Source organism: Pollicipes pollicipes, unplaced genomic scaffold, assembly GCF_011947565.3.
Source record: "Pollicipes pollicipes isolate AB1234 unplaced genomic scaffold, Ppol_2.1 Scaffold_7261;HRSCAF=8764_pilon_pilon_pilon, whole genome shotgun sequence".
Lineage (NCBI taxonomy): Eukaryota > Metazoa > Arthropoda > Thecostraca > Pollicipedomorpha > Pollicipedidae > Pollicipes > Pollicipes pollicipes.
In genome coordinates this window covers 37,373,197-37,392,956 of record NW_023597054.1, presented here as the reverse complement: position 1 = coordinate 37,392,956, position 19,760 = coordinate 37,373,197, and the positions used below count along the sequence as shown (strand labels likewise).

The window sequence follows — 19,760 nt, the reverse complement described above, 5'->3', positions numbered from 1 at the left end:
CTAAATGAGTGCTGCAAACACTTTGGGCACTATGAGCACCTTCGGCGCCTCGGCCACTGAAGACACGGGGCACTGCTGTGGCAACAGTGCCCATTGCAGTGGCTGTGGGCACTCAATAGATGAGGGCACTGCGTATTCTGGGCACCGCAGGCCACATGATGGCACCGTGGACTTTGCGTACACCAGAGTATTATGGGCCCACAGGATGCAAGGGCACTGCGAGTACTGAAGGCACTACGAGTGTTGTGAGCTTGCGGCCACCGCAAGCACTGTAAGCGCTGTCGTCGCTGCCGACCCGAGGGCACTGTGGGGCGTGGTCTCAGTGCGGGCACGAGTTCACTGCAGGCGTGACGGGTACAGCGCGAAAGCGCTGTGGTACCCGCTGACACAAACAGCATGTCTTGCACATCTGACACCGCAGCCCTCGCGGGTCGTGCCGGCCCGGGCGCGTCCCTTTACCGTCGGCAGGCGCGGCTCCTCCACCTTGGCAGCCAGCCAGAGTGAGGCGAGACCCAGCAGCTGGAGGTCGTCCAGAGCACAGCTGTCCGTGAACAGGACGCGGTCCATCAGCGACACTGCCAGATGCAGCGTGCTCGCGTCCAGCCGAAGGTAGTGCTGCCGGCAGAAGCAGAGTTTTACGAAATGAGTTCTGGGCGAGGCTGATCAGTGGAAAATGACCCAACCTGCGCCAAAATAGGCCATCAAAGAGGTCTTTGCCTAGATCTGGCCCCGCGGATCTGGAGTCCGAGTTGTGGGTATGAAGTCGGCACTGTCCTCTCAAGTTCTCCCAAGTCCTTCCAACTGAACAGGGAAAATACCCCTGGCTGCGGGCATGCCGCAGGTGACGCATTGGTCAACGGTTGTGCAACTTCATTGGCTACTGGATCGACGAACACCTTGGTACCATACTCCCGCAGTCGGTTGAACATCAGCTTCAAATCACTCTGCCGTCTCGACCACCGTCCTCTTGCTTTGTGTGCACTGAATGCGACGAACGTCGCGAAACCAGTCATTTTTGGAACGTCAGCGACCACAGTGCACATGTGAGCACCCAGAGTCATCGCACAACCGGGGTTCAAACCGAAACGATCAGTCTTAGACCAACTGTACTCATATCCTTTGATAACCTTCGCAGCCTCACGACACCTTCGGGCGAAGGCGACATCTGCCACATTAATGGACACAACTGATAAAGCATGTTACGAACCCGCATACAGTTGTGCGCCTAATTCCGTCTCTGTACGGCTTTCTTCAGATCTGTACAAGGCCGCGGAAAGTGGCACCAAAAATGCAGTACATAGAAATATTCTCCATTGCATTTGAAGTTTAACAAGCGATCGAAGCTGCAACTAGCAATGCCTCACCTTAAGCGTAGTTCCCCGCTACGTCTCTGCCCCGCAGGTAGTAGCCAATCGCACAATGGATAGCTGAAAGATCCTAACCACATCGCCACAAATTGTTGCGGCGAGGCTTGGGCACCACTTAAGAGACTGAAATTTTGATAATGTAATGCACCATGGGTCTCATTAAGCCACGCAATGAAGAGGCTTCGCGCCAACCTAGAGCTGTTGGAAAGAAGGGGGCGGGGTATGCATCTCCCTCTTGTTATCTGACACTGCCCGATGTCCCTCGCAATCCTGACAAGATCTACGAAGTCTCTTGGCGTCTATGTGAGCGCCAAGTTTAAATGATCATAATGAGACCAATCATCATTTTTGTCTCTGGTCTTCAGAGTGCACCAAGCGTAACAGCAGCAGCCACTCCAACATTTGCCCGACACATCGGAGCCTACAACCCGACGTGGTACTGCCGATGTGATCCCCTTCCTCACCCAAGCCGCCACATGGCCTCATCCTTCACCTTAAGCACTCACAAAACACCTCTGAAACACCAAAAAAACAGGCAGAAAGTGTTCAAAACATCTAAAGGCAACAGCACCCACTGGATGGCAAAGCCGCTACTCGGCATTCAACTGTCGTTTGACATTTTCGAAGCGTCATGACCCTCTTGTCCGCATTATCTCTCCAGTAACTGAGTGCGTCCGTGCTGACCTGGACCAGTATGAGCCAGTCAACGATGATGGCGCGGTCCGACGGCGTCACAGACTCCTGTCCGGCGAGGAAGTCGGCTGCCAGCAGCTGGTGCCGCTCCTCCTCCAGCAGCAGGTGCAGAATGTCCTGGCAGGCACACCGTGTTCGGTATGGGCAGACCGGCTGTCGTCACGGACAGGCGTGTGACTGCACTAACGACGCGTCCATTACTGATTGTACTCTGAACAGGGCGACCAGTGTGCCTGCAGTCACTACTGACGGGACGCTGGATATGGATGCCACTGTACCCGCAGTCAATACTGATGGGACACTGGACATGGATGCCACTGTACCCGCAGTCACTACTGATGGGACGCTGGGCAGGGTGGCAATTGTACCCGCAGTCATTACTGATGGGACACTGGACAGGGTGACAATTGTACCCGCAGTCACTACTGATGGGACGCTGGGCAGGGTGACAATTGTACCCGCAGTCATTACTGATGGGACACTGGACAGGACACTGGACAGTACCAATAAACGAGGCCCACGGCACGTACTGACCAGCTGGTTTGGAACCGCCCACTTTACCCGAAATGCAGCCTGGTCGCTGCGGAAAGATGCGCCGGCATCAACATCGGGGATGAAGAGTAAATCTAATCCCGAATATTTGCGTAGAAAACGCGTGGGCTGTCGCACAAGATCTATGCAGCCTTATTTTTTGTTTGTTTAAGCGTTGACTTTTACATGCTTTCTGAGCAGGCTTCTGATGTCATATGAACGTGGAGCGTCTTTTCTCATTTTCAGCCTAGATACGTGGGAAGAGCTGTAGACCTAAACAGTCCGGCGACACCGACGCCTCGACGTCGCGGGACATGGTAAGGTAAAGAACGAATGTGATACAATTCAATTTTCGTCACCAGTGACACTGGTCGCACTGTGGTCCTCATGGCCGCCCACTTCCACGTTGCAGACCTGTCCGCCAACTGGAAGGACGGCGGCAGTTTCAGTTTTCTGGCTGCCTTAGGTGTGGTGTATGCGAGAGAGATCGTGGCGGTCTTTTCCGTGCCGCGTGCGGGAGGGGTCCGTCGCAGTGCCAGAGCAGCCACTGGCGAGTGATATGATAAGCTCGCGGCTGTGACGAGCCGGCCATTAGCAGGCAATTCAAGCTGATATCGGCTTCGCTAACGAAAGCGTCTTCACACTGATCGGAACGTCGCCGTGGTGTCAATGGCAGACAAGCCCGCTATGTCATCGGTCCCCGGGCCTGGGGCGTCATTGGTCGTCGGACTCACAGCGTCATTGGTCCCTGGGCCATTAGTAGCATTGGTCGCCGGGCCCACAGCGTCGTCGGTCCGGGCCAGCGGTGTCATTGATCCCCGGGCCGGCGGTGTCATCGGCCCAGGGGTAGTGGCGTCATCGATAACCGGGCCCACGGCGTCCTGGGTCCTTCAGCATGCGGCGTCATCGGTCGTCCGGGCCCGAGGCGTCATCGGTCGCCCGGGCCCGAGGCGTCATCGGTCGCCCGGGCCCGAGGCTTCATCGGTCGCCCGGGCCCGAAGCGTCATCGGTCCCCGGGCCCGAGGCGTCAATGGTCCCCGGGCCCGCGGCGTCGTCGGTCCCCGGGCCCGCGGCGTCGTCCCAGGTCTTCAGCATGTTGGTGCACCCCAGCAGCGCCAGGTGTGCGGAGCAGTCCGAACGACGAGTGGGGATCCACCGGACAGCGATGTCAGGGACAGAGACACGCAAGACAGCCACACCGGGGGTGAGGGCCTGCCGGACAGCGGTGTCAGGGGCGAAGACACGCAAGACAGCCACACCAGAGGTGAGGGCCTGCCGGACAGCGGTGTCAGGGGCGGCCACACGCAAGACAGCCACACCAGGGATAAGCGTCTGCCGGACAGCGGTGTTAGGTATGGGGACCTCCCAGACAGCCACGATCCGGGCGGGGTAGCGGAAGATGCAGCTGGGTAAGCAGTGACAGACACTTCCCGCCGATGACAAGCAATTTTTTATTAAAACGCCATTTCCTTCCCACAAACTTAGCAAGAGATTCCGTGAAATTGAATTGGTGTGGACAGGTCTGGGCTCCTGCCTCCACACAAGTACAGTCATCAATCAAAAGCAAGGCTAATGTGCATGACACCTCCAGTTAATTAGTCGGCACTTTTTACTCTCACTGATGAACAGAGGACGGCAATACGGAAACTCTAACAAATACGAAAAACTCATTAAGTGCGCTCGAGTCAGTATTCTTAACAGCACTAGCATGGAAGAGAACTTCCTGTCCAGCAACGCCTATATAATATGTTATATGATGGCATATGATGTACACACACACACACACACACACATATATATATATATATATATATATATATATATATATATATATATATATATACATATATATATATATACACTTAAATAGTCATATACTCACAAACCCTCACACATATATATAGGGTCGTCTTGTTAAACCTACATTGTTCGTGATTTGCACCCGACCAGCTGATCCACGGCCGGACTCTGTATTTTTCAGAAGTAAACGAATTTTGCCACGTTTTTTCATGACCTACCACCGTCATGCCTACCGCCGTCCAATATTCCCTGTTTGAAATGTTGCGGACTTGGTGACAAGCCTCGCATAGCATTCCATAAGAAGTGATGTTCATCTGATACCTCATGGACTTTTTAAATTGATAGTATGCCTAGCACGTGAACAGTTATGGGACACTGAATATTATCTAACGGCACCGTTTACGCCATGAATGCTTGCCTCGACATACTCCTCTGCCATCTCGGAATGCTGGTGGACGACTGGCGTTCTCACGGCCGGTGCTGGCACCAGCTGTGACACTGGATTCCACTGCCCCGACGTCCTTTCTGCTCCATCTGTGGGCACTGCCATGCATTTTTGTTCTGAATCATTCCCTAATCGTCCATTGGAAATGTGCGGATGCCCTACTGAGAGAATGTATCGTATTAAAATGGCTCGCGTGCATGTGAATTATAGAACATTCATCACTTCATTACACACTTGACAACCAGACAGGTTTGCGCGAAACAGTGGATGCGGTCGAGATAAATACATGTAGTATTGTATGGCAGCTGTGCTGCTCTAACTTCAGTGAGTACGTGTGAGCTCCTGCGGATTTCCAGCAAACCGGGCCACTAGCATTCGGGTGCGACGCAAGATACTACGACACTCATCAGCAAACCAGGGGTGATACACGTACATATATCGCAGATGAAAGTCACTGACGCAGCAACAAAGCTTCAATGTAAGTGAATGCTGCAAGCAAACATGCCGATGAGTATTTACCCTGTGGCGTTCTGGATGAGACACCTGTATCAATGTCTGTCCTGGTTATTACCTCACCTTTCTCTACCAGGATTAGTTCGTCTTTAACCGCCAGCAGCCCCACCTGTCCATCACACCTTCCAATATATGCCCAACACACATTGAAGCAGCCAAGCCTGTTCATCTTATGCTTCTTTACACTTCTATATCTTATCCTCCAGTCACGTCCGTTTATTCTACCTTCCAGCAGTCACACCTGTGTATCCTACCTACCAGCAGTCACACCTGTGCATCCTACCTACCAGCAGCCACACCTGTGTATGCTACCCACCAGCAGTCACACCTGTGTATCATACCCACCAGCAGTCACACCTGTGTATCCAACCCACCAGCAGTCACACCTGCGTATCCTACCCACCAGCAGTCACACCTGTGTATCCCACCCACCAGCAGTCACACCTGCGTATCCTACCCACCAGCAGTCACACCTGCGTATCCTACCCACCAGCAGTCACACCTGTGTATCCCACCAACCAGCAGTCACACCTGCGTATCCTACCCACCAGCAGTCACACCTGTGTATCCTACCCACCAGCAGTCACACCTGTGCATCCTACCCTTCAACAGTCGCACCTGTTCGCTCCTTGCGAGCCGCCGCCATGGTGTCGTGACCATGGTGCCGACTGGAGAGGTTCGGAGCACGTAAAGCTGGAGGCGGAGCGCCGGTCGTCCTGGCCCGATCTGGAGCCGCTGAGCTGGCGTCTGGACAGCTCTCCAGCCGCGACTTCTTCTTGGTCGCCAGCAGCTTGGCAGGCGCAAATTTCCGCCTACGACGCGCCTGCTGAATTGTCCGCAAAGGCGAACGACTCTGAAACGTTGAAAAAATCGTGGACAACCGTGAAATCACGTTTTGTGGCATGTACGGCATATGTATCTGGTTTTGTGTTGATAGATGATGATCGTCCATAGTGCTTTATTTCTCAGGGTGGTGGCAAAGGCCGGGCAGAACGGAGGGCGTGCCACCTTATAGCAAATTAGTGATATAGATAAATACCTGCGGTAAATTTTCCGTTTGAATACGGACCAAAGCTACTGACACTAACGTAAGCTGCTCAGAGATAAAATATTGGGCAGCCGTATGCTAAATGGCATGCCACTAGCTTCCCTGTCGGTGATGAACGTACATTGTCAACCAGATCCCAGAACAAGCGAAGAACGTGATGCGTAGGCTGCTGCCACAGAAAGCCACACCTAGCTCGTAAAAAAGCACATGAAGGTGTGGAAAATTGTGCAGATAGCTAGTAGTGCACGGAAGCCCTAATACGATTACGCATCCTGGCGCGATGGACTCCTATCAATCGGAGTCCAGCTCATGGTCTCATTCAGTCCTCGTAGAGTTTCGGTCCTGCCTCCATCCTCCATGCGGAGGAATCGGCAAGTCAAATGTACTGCTTTTTCAGGTGTTGCGAAACAGCGGCAGGAAGTAAACCACAGCTTTCGGAAACCGGCCCAGCACCGTGCCTCGATGTATTGCCGTACGTTGCATGCTGTGTTTCGTCAAACAAGATTATCATTACCTTACAAGTGTTAACGATTAGATAAATGCATCTAAATTGTCTGGGTTTCAGTAACATTTTGAGCATTAATAGCTGGCATCCTCACATTCCTGCAACGACTTCCAGATATTCAGGCTGCTCACAGTTGTGCGACCTCCAGCCAACAACCCTCAACCCGCATGGGGTGGGCCTACAGTAATGGTGGAGGATGAATGCATTAGTAATAGTCTGAACGAACGCCCACACGGAATGCGCATACGACAGCATGTGCTGGCACCGAAGTACTTTGTCCATCTCAACCAGCTTCAGTTTTGAGTTACAAGACGCGTGTTCCGCCTGCTCTCCCACGCCTCTGCCCTCCCCGCTCCTGGCGCGTCACCCGATGGTGGTCCGGACGCTGGTCATGATAGCCGTTCCTGTGTCAGCAGCCTCAGCGGAACGCTCGTTCTCTGACGGGAGGCTGGCGGAAACGAGCCTCCGCGCGGCCTCGTGTTAGAAACGACTGTCGCACGTGATTTTGCTCCATGCTCATCAGGCACGCGCCTCTACGCTTAAGCCTGATCAGATGTTGCGTGTTCGTCCTCCGACAGCCCCTTAAGCGAGTCGCGGTGTTTGGGGGGCAGCAGTGTGCCACTCTCAGCCGTGTCACAACGTAGCGTGGTCTTTTCGGAGTTTTCCCCAGTTCCAACTAGAAGCGAAATCTGTTCGTGGTTGTTGTCATCATTTAATATTTGCGTGTGCGCCAGTTCGAAAGTTCAGTTTTTGAGTGTCGTGGCGAGTCGCGTGTAATGTTTTTACCCGTACATTGTTAACGTCAGATGGCGATGATGTAGACCGGTGTTGCTATATCATCATGTGACAACTGACAGAGTCGACAGACGTTCCCGACAGGAGTGGACGTGGTTTGATTGTTCCACGCAAGCTCTGTCGGCTGGTAAGCGCTAACAGGCTACTGTATATGGTACCTTCTTTTCTGCTTTCTTCTCGACCCTTATGAGCTGTTTTGATAGAATCAGCGCTGTTAATGGATCAGTTGGGACGCTAGATCTAAACGCACTCGAGATCTGCAATAATTAGCTCGAAGCATCTCGGCAAATGTTTCACCTACACGCCGCAATGACTGACTCATTGACCCTCCTCCCCCTTCCACAGAAAAGGTGGCTGACCTAGATCCGGTGGCACTGGGTTCGAATCCTAGAAACGCTAACTTTTCCCAGTGGTCATTCGGCTGGTGACCAGAGAGACAACCCGTCATGGGGCAACCGTCTCGAAGTATCGCACCGTACGGAAAACATCCCTCCTGGTGTTTGGTGCCGTAAGGTGAAACGACCGCAGGCAAAATTCATCCGTTTAACCGGAATTACAGTATTGAGTGGCCCGTTTAGGTTACAAGGAGTGATCTAAGTTTAACATATAGATAGTCCATAAGTAGCACACAAGTAAAAAACCGAAATCAGTCAGCGTAGTCAGTATCAAAACCAGAATCACCAATGGAAACCATTTGGATAAAAGTACAAAATAGAATACACAAAATGCGACTGAACTGTACGGGTTTCAGAGGTAAGGGCTTGCCTTCAGCGACGTTTGCTCGCATGGCCCGACGGTCCGGCTGCTGAAATTCCAGTTCCAGAAAAGGCAGAACTTTGTGGCAGAAGTTTAGCGTGTCACAATGTTCGGCTCGGTCCGCCCGCTGACCTTGGGCGGCCAATGACCCCGGCCAGCAGGCCATTCAAGTCAGGGGAAATAGGGAGCACCGAAGCTAACCGAACCTTAACACAACCCCCCTGCCAGAGCTGAGTTGAGGCAGGCACTCTAACTCCCTGAGATACAACGGCGGCTAGTCGCTGATTTGACGACCGAATAGATAACCTCACACAAATGTAGCGACCCATTAGTTTGAGAAAACATCGGTTTTGAGGCCCATCGTAAAGTCTTTACCCGCTACCCACCCCCCCCTCCACCCCATGTCAAATTTGGCTACGTCGCCACTGGATCATGGACCGCGTCGGTAAAATTGACAGGGCATTCCGATTCGGGCTTATGCGATATCATCGATTAGGTGGCCTGCACTTTGATTTTCTTCATGCTCCAGCACGATATTTTTGCAGGAAGTGGGGCCTGGTCACCTGCTGGTAACATCATATAGTCGCACATCTTATGCTTTCGGCCATCATCTTATACGGCCGTTATCGGTTACCGCAAATCCTCTCTTCCATGCCGTTCCATGCAAACAGATAATGCTGTTTTAACACGTGCTCGGGCGAGGGTCAAATTGACCCACCCGAAGGTTTTTCCAGAACGGTTTCCGAACAGCGTTTTGCAGCCGCGCCAAATTTTGCATAGCTGTAGACAATTGAATAGCGGGTCGTTTTGCATTACATATTTGTATGTGCCTTGTAAGGTCGCTGATCTATGGCAGGCCAAAGTCAGGCCATGGATTTTGCGAAGTCTATTTCCAGGAAATCGTTTAATCTGATGCAACAACGGAGGGTTAGACGAGACCATACATCTCTGAGATATTTTCTTAGACAACATGACAATTAAATGAGCAAATTCAATTGACATAATGTCAGTTTTGAAGGTCAGACCAAGGTCAAAGCCAATCTGTTTTTGTACTTTAGGGCTTTCTGTATGGGATAGTTTCTGGCGCTCATTTCGAATTTATTGACAACAGGAACCGCATTATACATCTTCCATGTACTTCTCAAAGGTCGGGATAGGTCAATGACCTGAAATGATCCAGGTCAACGTTTGTTTGTTTGTTTTGAAGGACATACTGCCTACAGTAATCTTTGTCGCTTATTCAAAGGCGAAATTCAAAACAGTCTTGTATGATCTTGGTCATAATGACCTTCGAAAGGTCAAACAAGGTCGCTGACCTTATCCGATCATGTGACCCTTTGCTTATAACAGTTATCTAGATTCTGGGGGCACTTTGAGACCAACCTAAATATTGACCCTTTTGACCTTATTTGACCCGAGGGTCATGACCTAGCGACCTCAAACTTTGATCTGAGAGAGTTTAGGTACAGACCAACACACCCTGCAAATGGTTGTTTCTGGCTTTCTTAGTTCCTGAGATCTCAGAGGGTCAAATTGTCCCCCCCCCCCCCCACCCGAGCGAAGGGTATCCGGCCAGCCAGCCGGGCAAGTGTTAATGAATACCGAAACCATGGCTATTTTTACATGCCATCGTTTGGTAGTAATATGCAATCTAGTGGTGTAGTCTCGGTCTGAAGTGTATTTTGAACCAAAATAAGATACCCCACATGGAATAATATGGAAGATAGAATCTTTGGAAACCTTAAACTTTGCCAAATATTTCAAATCTTTGCCAAAGCATTAAACGAGGGCCTATATGATTTTGCAGCATGTGACCAGGCCCTAGCTGTGCACCATATAAGTGTTCCAAGTAAATCGCAGGGACCGGCATATCGCGACAAACTTATATCAGTTGATGCGAGATGTTTGTGAACTCTTTGGGGCGCCTGCTTTTCGATCCAACCACCTGTGGCAGGGTGGGTTCGAGTCGTTTTAGGCGCTTTCCATTTGCCTTCGCCCGGAATGGCCTGCGGCTGGCGGCAGCGGCCGCTCTAAAAGTCACGTGACCAGAGAGCAGGAGTGAACGTGCCAGGCACCGCGGCATGTTAAGCTTTCGGTTCCAAATTCTGTTGTTGGCCCGGAACTTCACGATCGGCTGGTGAGGTCAGGTCTCATGAAACAAACACTGTTAATTCTGCCGTCGATCCGGAACTTCACGACCCGATGGTGGGGTTCGGTCTCACGCAACAAACGCTGCTGGGATTGGGCTTCGATCTCAGAAATCCATGCACTCAAAACGCTCGGTCTAAATGTTAAAAAAAACACGACGCTTTACAACAAAAGCTTAACCATAATTGTTTCTTAATATTGAGATCGCCGTTCATGACTTCTAAGCTCACTGCATGAACATGTAGAAGGGGGAGTAGCATTACCGTGTTATTAAAAACCAAGACCGGGTGGATAGGAGGTGGAAGATTTCAGGGTTCGGTAAACCCGCGGGTACTTACCCATGCGGAGGTGGTAATGAGTTGGGTTGGTTACATATTCTGGGAGCATTTCGGGCGTGGGTACGGGTAAGGTGGTTACAAAATGTCCGTTTGATACTAAAAGAAATGTTATACAATATTGGTGCTTGCACCTCTCTTAATCAGGATTATCTCCATTCACATCGATTTTGCAGCCATCGACGCAAAACACTTTCGGCGTAAACGTACGTGAAACGTTTCCACATTTTAGAACTAAAATGGTTAAAAAGCATACGGGTGGTTACCAGGTGGGTACAATTGATTAGGAATGGGTACAGTTCCATGGGTAGCGGGTGGCTTGAGCAGAAGAAATCTTACCCGTAAATTCCCCTCATGGAAGGATTTTAGTATCCTTGGCTACAGGATCCGTAGCCACTGTCTTCGTCCTAGATGGGGGACGGCACATCAACAACAGTACCCAGCGTAACCCAAGAATGACCGTTTGTGGAAAATGGCGTTTGGATATTTGAAATGAACTGAACTGAATTGAATGAACTGAGTGATAAGAACCAATGCTGAAGATCTCTTCGGGAGGAAACGGTGTAGAGACGAGGACCCTGCCTCAATTCCCAAACCAGTACTACGCATAAAACCAATATGGCATACTTAGGATCCGTACGGGTTCTGGACGGCCTGCGCTCTTCATGCGTGCCTTGCAGTTGTAATCTGGGATGACCTGAAGCGGAGGCGGTAGGGGAGGCAAAGCGGTTGTAGAGCCAAAGGGTGGGATGGGAAAGGGGCAGTAGCATAGGTTTGGGAGCAAAGGGGGGATTGTTGTCAGCGGGCACCACGGCGCGGCAACTTTCCGAGCACGCTGAGCATTAAAGGCAATAACCAATATTTAAATATATTGAGGCAAGCACCAGATACGACGGAATAAGCTCATTTGTACGTATTGGTATGCTTTGAAGTGCAAAAGACTGCTCTAGACAACAAAATTTCACTATTAGGTGAATACACTATTCATACGCCATCGCATGATTGTGTCATGGAAAGGTGGTTTCACGTCAGAGTGGCTGCCGAACTGGACCGAAATTACCTCCATAGCGGACGGGCTGATTCACTTGTAGTTATTTAAGCTGTCGAGAGGTGTCGTGCTAATCGGTGCGCTGTCTGCAGAACCCAACTGTCCTGTTGTGTGCGTGTGTTTTCACCTTTTCTCATGGCGCTCTGCATAGTTGTGCGTGATTTACATTCTTTGCTTGCATTCACATACTCGGTTATGGCGCTATTTTAAGTTATTCAGTTTTCATTTATTATCATTCCAAATGCTCCTTCCCTTTATTTCCGTCATAACTCGTGCCACTGCCAAAATTCCTGTATGATGCAGCACAAACCGTGATTCGTTTTCGAGAGTTGCACTGAACGCATTACACTGGTTGAGGGCCAGTTTAAGTCCACTGATATTTGTTAATGCCCGAAATCGTGATTATGTACGCCAGACACGAATAGCTCGATAAACAATTACCTTAGCTTGCCCACTACATGTCTAATCAGGTGGCAGTATTGGCGTAGCGCTCCTTTGCTGTCACGCACGCCTGGGTGATCTTGAAATAGTCTGCACGAAGCAGGCCGCATAAATTCGCGGGCGCGGAGCTCAAAAATCAGATGGCTTCAAGTCTTCAAAAGGACAGGGCTGTGAGCTGCACTGAGTGATCTCCAAAATGGCTCTCCCAGTTTATAACCCCATGCAAGTGTAGAATATTTCCTTTAACCCTGTGGCGACACATGATAAGTATGCACTCCGAAAATGGCTTTCGCACCCCCACTTTTTGAAGACATGCCTCCACCTTTGGGCATTAAGACAAAATGACGTGTTTGGTTAAACAGACCCATTTTTGGGTCACTCTGTGATCGACGCTTGACTACTGCATTGCTCACCGTCTCCATACTGAGCCGACACGGCCTGCAGCCGCGCCCAGGTCCGGCCTCGCTGCTCAGCACGCGCTTCCTCTCGCCCCGAGTTGGTCCGGCTCCGCTCTCCATTCAGTCTGTAACGCACAGCCCGCGTCATCCGCCTGGACTGCAAATTACAGTCAGCGTCATCTACTCAGGCTATAACGCCCAGCTGGCGTCATCCATTCAGCCTGCAACGTCTGCCCAGCGTCATTAATTTAGTCGATAACGTCCAGCCAGCGTCACCCATTTGCACCCCAAATTATAGTCAGGGTCATCCATTCAGACTGTAGCGTCCATTCAGTGTCATCCATCCAGCCTGCAACGTCAGGCCAGTGTCATCCATTCAGTGTGTAACGTTCAGCCGCGTCATCCATTCAGTCTGAAAAGCCCAGCCAGCGTCCCCCATTCAGACATACATCTTCAATATCTATATTTGTGCGTGAAAACATTTGAACATAGAACACAAGTGGCAAGGCAATACAACATGCTTATAACTAATCGATCACAGTGACTTCGTGTGCATCGCTGATAAAATGTTAGGTGTCAAACGGACTGAAATCAGGCGTGTGCAGTAACCCCCGGTAGTAGATTATCATAGCCGGGACACCTGTTCACAATACTAATTATTACTGCTTAAATTGACGCTGAAATACACGGCTATCTCCCAAATGCAGGTACCACTTTCAAATGGTCGCTTTATCGGGCCAGGTACCCGACAGCGGTGTCAATCTATCAACAAGATTGTTGTCTTTCAGAGGTGAGGCCAAGGAAGTTCACGCAACGGTGGTATCGTTGCATTAAAACAAGATCAATAGTTGCGACGATATGTCAGAGCGATTACTCCGAGGTAATTACCATATTCGCAACCGATGTAATTGCTCTATTCGTACGCTGCACCACATTCTTCGGATTTCGCGAAGCGGTTCCGAAATGCGTATGGCAAAAGCCACTGATACATCATATCAGAAGTCAGGCGGGATGCTTCATAAACTTTAATTTTACTAAATCAACAACACCTGCATGTACGCGAAACTGTCACATTCCTGTGGCACCTTGTCAGCTGCACCTTGATGTTTCTTCATGCTATCAGTCAATCATGCTGAAAATGTAAAACATCCACAATCAAGCGTACAATAACATTATCATATGTTGTGGTTGGAAAGTTTTTAGACTTCATTTTATTTGACCAGAATGAGTTGTATTAGTACTTTTCACCCTAGGCTTTTCTTAGGATGAGCAATGCTCAAGTCTGTGCCTTGAACCCATTGCCCAGCAGTCAAATTTCATCCCAGCGAATATCTTTGCCTCCAGCTTTGACGTCAGGCAAGCCTACATCACGGCTGCCCCGGGTCAGTGTAACCCTCCTGACTACGCTCGAGCTGGCCACGATGTACTGATTGGGCCAACCAGTTTGCTTTCTCCGGGATTCCGAGCTGCAGCGACGGGACGAAAGCCCTCGATTTTATACCCCATACCACGTGGTTGGCAACCTGGTACTGAAGCCGTTCCTGCAGCAAATGCCTATGAATGTCTGCATGTAGCCAAATACTGCGGAAGTTTTGATCTTCCGCAATCCATACTTATATATCGAATATAATTTTGCTAAAAGCATGCGTGAGGAACGGGATAGTGGCGGCCTCCGGCTGTGTTAGGGCAATTTGGTGCCCACAACCACCGCTGGTGCTCTGGTGACGTTGGCCTCAAGACGTACCTCTTAAGTGGCTGATTATAGTGGCATCTGCTGTAAGTTCCTTTTCATGATCGTCTGTTTAGACGGTTCGGAAACGCCATTCACATCTGGCACCGCCGGACAGGTGGCGCCAACAAAATCCGTGACTGTTATTGGGTACACTATGTTTATCTGGAACGAGCATAGTTCAAACGACTGATGGTGTTTTCTTCCTGGTGTTATCACTATTCAAAGTGGGACGGGATTAGCGTACTTTCTTGTAATGCGGCATACATACACACATATATCAGGGGGCCGATCATCAAAGCATTCCTTGCGTTGTGCATTGCTTACATTACAGGGAGTCTTCCATATTTAAAGATGTTAAAGCAAGCACAAGATGGGATAAAATAAGTCCACTTATAACTGTTGACTGTCCTTTTAGGGAAAAATACACTACGCACTCACAGTTGCTCCCGTCAGCGAACATTCATGCACTAATCTTATCGAGGATGCTTCATCTCAGTGGCCCTATCGAATACGATCAGAGCAGGTCAGGTGAGTGTGTGACCCATCGTCCGCTCGGTGTCAGCGAGAATAGCTTAATCACCGGACGTTTGGCTTTCCTGTAGAAATTTACAAACAGGCCTGTCCGCCATCAGTTGTTCTCAAGAGCAAGCAAGAGCACGGATTCGACCTCGTTTGACACGACAATAGAATTGCACAAGATCAGCTGAGAAGAGTGGCATGCTGGACAATTTTATAATACGCTAAGTGCCACCATTCGGATTTTGAAACTATGCTGCAGCACACCAGTTGTTGAATTGACAGAGGGCTAGCTGTCGGCGGGCTGTACCCGGTGGCACCACGGCCGAAGCGGGGAAAGATGGAGTTGCCATACATACTGAAAAAATATAAAATATAAAAGGCTGGGAAAGGTCTTAGGCACCTCGAAGATAATCATAGAGTCAGCTGCGTCAGCAACATTACGATGTGATGTTGCGTGAAACGCCTTCTGGCAGCGCCACTATCGCCATGCGGGCCTTGTTTTTGTTCTGCTCCACCGGCACTTATCCAGGCAATATGTCCCAATATGGGACGTCCATGTATTACGGTAGGCGTCTTTTGCATTTTCAACCTCCCGCTGGTTATGCTCTGGTTACACTACGAAAAAAATAACATTGATTGCGCTGGCCAGTATATAATGAGACAGACAGGGTTTAGAACATAAAGCCTCCTGCTGTATATACATATATATATATATATATATATATATATATATATATATATATATATATAATGTTCCCAAATGACTTGTAATTACACCTGAGCGTCAAGCTGTGCTGTTTCAAATCCACTCCGACCTTGTTACTCTTCAGTTACGCTCCATGCAACCTCCACCCCCCCCCCCCCGCCCCTCACTGCGTGCGTAGCGTAATTCATGAACGGTCCCTCACCAGATGACCGACTTCAGGATCGGTGGCTTTGGTGCAATTGATCATGCTTTAATACCAGGATCAATAACCGGGAGGACATGACAACCTGGCGCAGTGGGCAAAAGAAAACGCGACATCACCTAAATGCGGACCTGACTGGTCCTAAACCTTCTGGCAGCCATGGTGTTGTAGAAGAGCAGAAATGCTCACCTGAAATGTCAGATACCGCACCCAGGCACTGATCACTGATCACTGTCGAATGCCGGTCGGTGTGCCTCATTGAAACTGGCGCCGCTGGGCTGGCCGGCACACACACCCTCTCACGCGTCACCCGTTCACGTCTGCCACAGTCCCGGCAGACCCCGGCGATCCTGTGACGTCACAGTGCCGCGGGCGGGTGGAGATGGCCGGCGGTATGGCGCCTGCCATGTTACCATTCTGCTTGCGGTTAGCTGGGCTCTCACATCACTCACAGGAGAGAAAAGGCGCGGTAACAGGGGCAATGGAGGAGAAGGGGGAGCCCGTCCTCCGAACAGTTTGCCTAGTTTGCCTACAAACTGTTGTGAACTCACCGGAGGTGGTGGCCTGCAAAAAGAATTCCTCCCCCCCCCTCCCTCCCTCTGTCAAGAGTCTTGCCCCTGCTCATCAACAATCCGGACTGGAGAGGCGATGCACGTTCACGATGCTTTTCCATGGAGCGACGGGCACAGTGTTCTAGCTCCCGAAGATCTCTGGCAGGCCATCCTTGTCTGGAGGCCCATAAATCAAAAGTAATCGAAAAAGTACAACGCTGTATGCATGTTTACACGTATACATATATACATATATATATATATATATATATATATATATATATATATATATATATATATACATAAGGGGCGGATCAGGGGTTCCTTCAAAGGAGGGGGGACGTTTTGTTGTGATGCCCCCTGGAATTCGGTGTTCATTGATAATAAAGAACTGGTGTCCATAGTGGTGCCACTGGACTTCGGTGCATCTCGGAAATTAATATTCGGCACCCCCCTCTAGGCTGCCCCACAATTTGGTGCCTGTTCAGATAAAAGGTTATGTGGACCCGAAACGAGAATTTTGGTGCCCCTTCGGCCACAGGGATACATTATAGCTGAACGCACAATATCACCCCAATATTTGTACAATTCTGTAAATTTGTGTTGACGAGCATTTTGAAATGGCAGAGAATCAAAATAAGCATAAATGACACAATTGCGACCCAATACCACGTGTGGCTTCTTGGCTGTCGGGACAATCAGTGTGCGATTTTTGAATTTCTGGGGGCAAAAGTGGATGACTTGTTATAATGGATCTCGTAATTGTGTTTTCAAGACTGACATGCTGATCCAGTCTTGTCACGATCTCACAGACAAACAATGCCGCAACTCACCGTGAAATTGTTAAAATTGCACACGCCTACACATTTTTTTATTTTCAATGGAACACAGCGTCGTTAACCTGACCCTGAAACACGAATGTTTATTTGCAGTAATCATTCCTACTACAGAATATCCTCCAGCTGCGGAAGACTGAGACAGCAGTGTGCTGCCGCGGTACCGGTGCGGCTTAAGTTACTACCGATGAGACGGCACTGTGCTGCCGCGGTACCGGCGCGGCTTAAGCTACTACCGATGAACACAGAGTTGGAGTACAAGAAATGTCAACCGACAGCATGTGGTGATCTCTTCAACTTTCACCGTAATTGTGCTCGAACTTTCTAACCTGCAGTCAAGGGCGTGTAAGCGTGGGATGCGGTGAATCATGTTTTCTTACTTTTCTGCAAAGGTAGGAACTTGTGCCATTTCAGCTCAGTTTAGCACAGTTGCTTATATAAAGCACACAGTTGTGATGCAGTATATCACATCCTCAAATACCCCCAGGCTGTTCATGAGCCTAAGCCAAGATTAAGGATAGGAAAGCGATGGACATGGCAAAACAAACTCACATATCTCACCATTCAGCCAACTCATAATTCACAGAACAGCACACAAAGGTACACTGAGCTCAGCTGATCACCTCGGAGTAGATGATGAATTGGGCATGCCTTGAAGCGTGACACGAGCCTGGTGGTGTGTTTATTTGGTCTCGACCTAATCTGCCCTCGAATCCGGATTTCCCTCGGATTTCGGCCACTTTGATTTGCGTCCCTGATGCCAAAGTAAAAAATTACATATATTCGGTAGATTCCAAAATTGTTTTGATGTTGACAAATGACTTCTCTTTTCAAGTCGACGTGATAGGGAAATGATGGTATATGACGATGATGATATAGATAGTGCTGTGTTTAGGACGGCCTGTATCATAACTTCAGACATCTGCTGCATTTCATTGGCCCAGTATTCCCTTTTTGCCCAAATGCGTCTGAGGTAGGGACTGAGAAGAGTTCGGAGGGACCTGATTCAGTGTGAGGCAGGCTCTTCAAAAGCATACAAAGTGACAACCCTGGATGAGCGCTCTCCTTTGCGCTGGCCTTTTTCTGATTTCTTACCTCATTTTGATCCGCCCTTTTGATCGCCTAACGAAGCCCCTTACCTTTCTTCAGGTAAGGAATCTGGTGGGTAGGGCACATGAAATCTCCCGGCCAGGGGCTGAATGTTCGTTCCGTCCCAGCCCGGGTTGCCTACCGGCTGCCTTGCGGGCGATAGGGGGCGGGGCCCTCTGGTCGATTCGGGGGCCATTAGAAGGATCAATCATACATTGGTTACCTGCCTGACGCCGAAGGTCCCCTGACACGGGCAGCTGGACCCAGACCGACACAAGGACCCTCACTGACGCAAAACATATTCCTTATCGACGCAGGTGTCCATAAATCGACGCAGAGACTCAAATTCAGCTTACCGGACCATGAACTGCAGTGGGATTGAGAGCTCCTCGTTCTGTAATGGAACCCCTGATTGACGCATGGCTTTCCATTGTCCCACCATGGACACATATTGAAAACTTTGTAAATTATAATGTCCACATTTATTGTCAGAGGGCCCAGACCAACGCAAGAGACCCTCTAGCATTCGGGGCCTGGTTCCTATCCCCGTTCGGCAAATTCTGCCCTGGCCGATCCAGGACCGCTGGCCGCTGGCTCTGTTAGGCCTTGTGGGCCGCTGACCGACGCAGGGGCCTCATTGTTTCAAGGCTCCTGGCCAATGCAAATCGCGGATCCCGGCCTTGCCAGGCTGACACGGAGCCGACTGTTCAGTGTTGGTAGTCTTACCGAAATAGAGGGCCGCATTGTCCGTAGCCAAACAGCGCGCTGCAGGCTGCAACGCAGCACTCGCGTCGGACATGTTCGACACGACTGGCGTTGTTTTTGGTGGTCATTGGCGGACAAGTGCCGTTATCAGTTGAGTCGGCTGGCGTCGATCGTCATGCTTTAGTGACTGTTCCATCGAATATTCACGTCTAATTGGAGGTTAGCACATTGCAAAGGTTCCTTTGAACGCAGCCGGCTAATACCTCGGTCGCTTTTTGGGTGCTAGCATTTGTCCAGTCTGGTGTTCTTTTCTGATAAGGCATCGTGTCATATCGTGCCGAAAGAACCGCACCTTGCTGCGGTCTGTTGAACTATAAATATTGTGTTTTTAATGCCAGAACACTCAGGCAATGGTACAACGCTATACCAGAGTCAACAAGACATATCAATCGTGTGATAAAAATCACGCATTATTCAGAAAAACAGAACATGCTCAAGTAAGTACGGTATGAGCGCGGAGCTCTAAAAGTGTGACCAGCTCAGTCAGCCGCACTCAATTGAGCATAACATCACAGTTTTAATTACTTTGTGCCTTTA

The 19,760-nt window shown here is 49.8% G+C and overlaps 1 protein-coding gene across 1 annotated transcript; it reads right to left on the bottom strand.

Annotated features, from left to right (window-relative positions):
* LOC119111378 (cyclin-A3-2) lies at positions 1-16,282 on the bottom strand. Its single transcript, XM_037235190.1, has 7 exons — positions 16,172-16,282; positions 12,839-12,948; positions 5,968-6,202; positions 4,810-4,934; positions 2,052-2,177; positions 460-615; positions 1-75 (listed from the first exon to the last, which is right to left on the bottom strand). The coding sequence occupies exons 2-7, from the start codon at positions 12,941-12,943 to the stop codon at positions 1-3; spliced, it is 822 nt and encodes a 273-aa protein (XP_037091085.1). The 5' UTR covers positions 12,944-12,948; positions 16,172-16,282.
* Between the last annotated feature and the right edge of the window lie 3,478 nt (positions 16,283-19,760).

What these genes read in the sequence shown, in the direction of transcription:
- LOC119111378 (XM_037235190.1), bottom strand. Translation starts at nt 12,943, where the DNA reads ATGGAGAGCGGAGCCGGACCAACTCGGGGCGAGAGGAAGCGCGTGCTG. An exon ending in GGCTCGCAAGGAGCGAACAG is followed by an intron (nt 4,935 to 5,967) that starts GTGCGACTGTTG and finishes AATGCATGGCAG; the next exon opens with TGCCCACAGATGGAGCAGAA. An exon ending in TGGCAGAGGAGTATGTCGAG is followed by an intron (nt 2,178 to 4,809) that starts GCAAGCATTCAT and finishes TGTGCCTGCCAG; the next exon opens with GACATTCTGCACCTGCTGCT.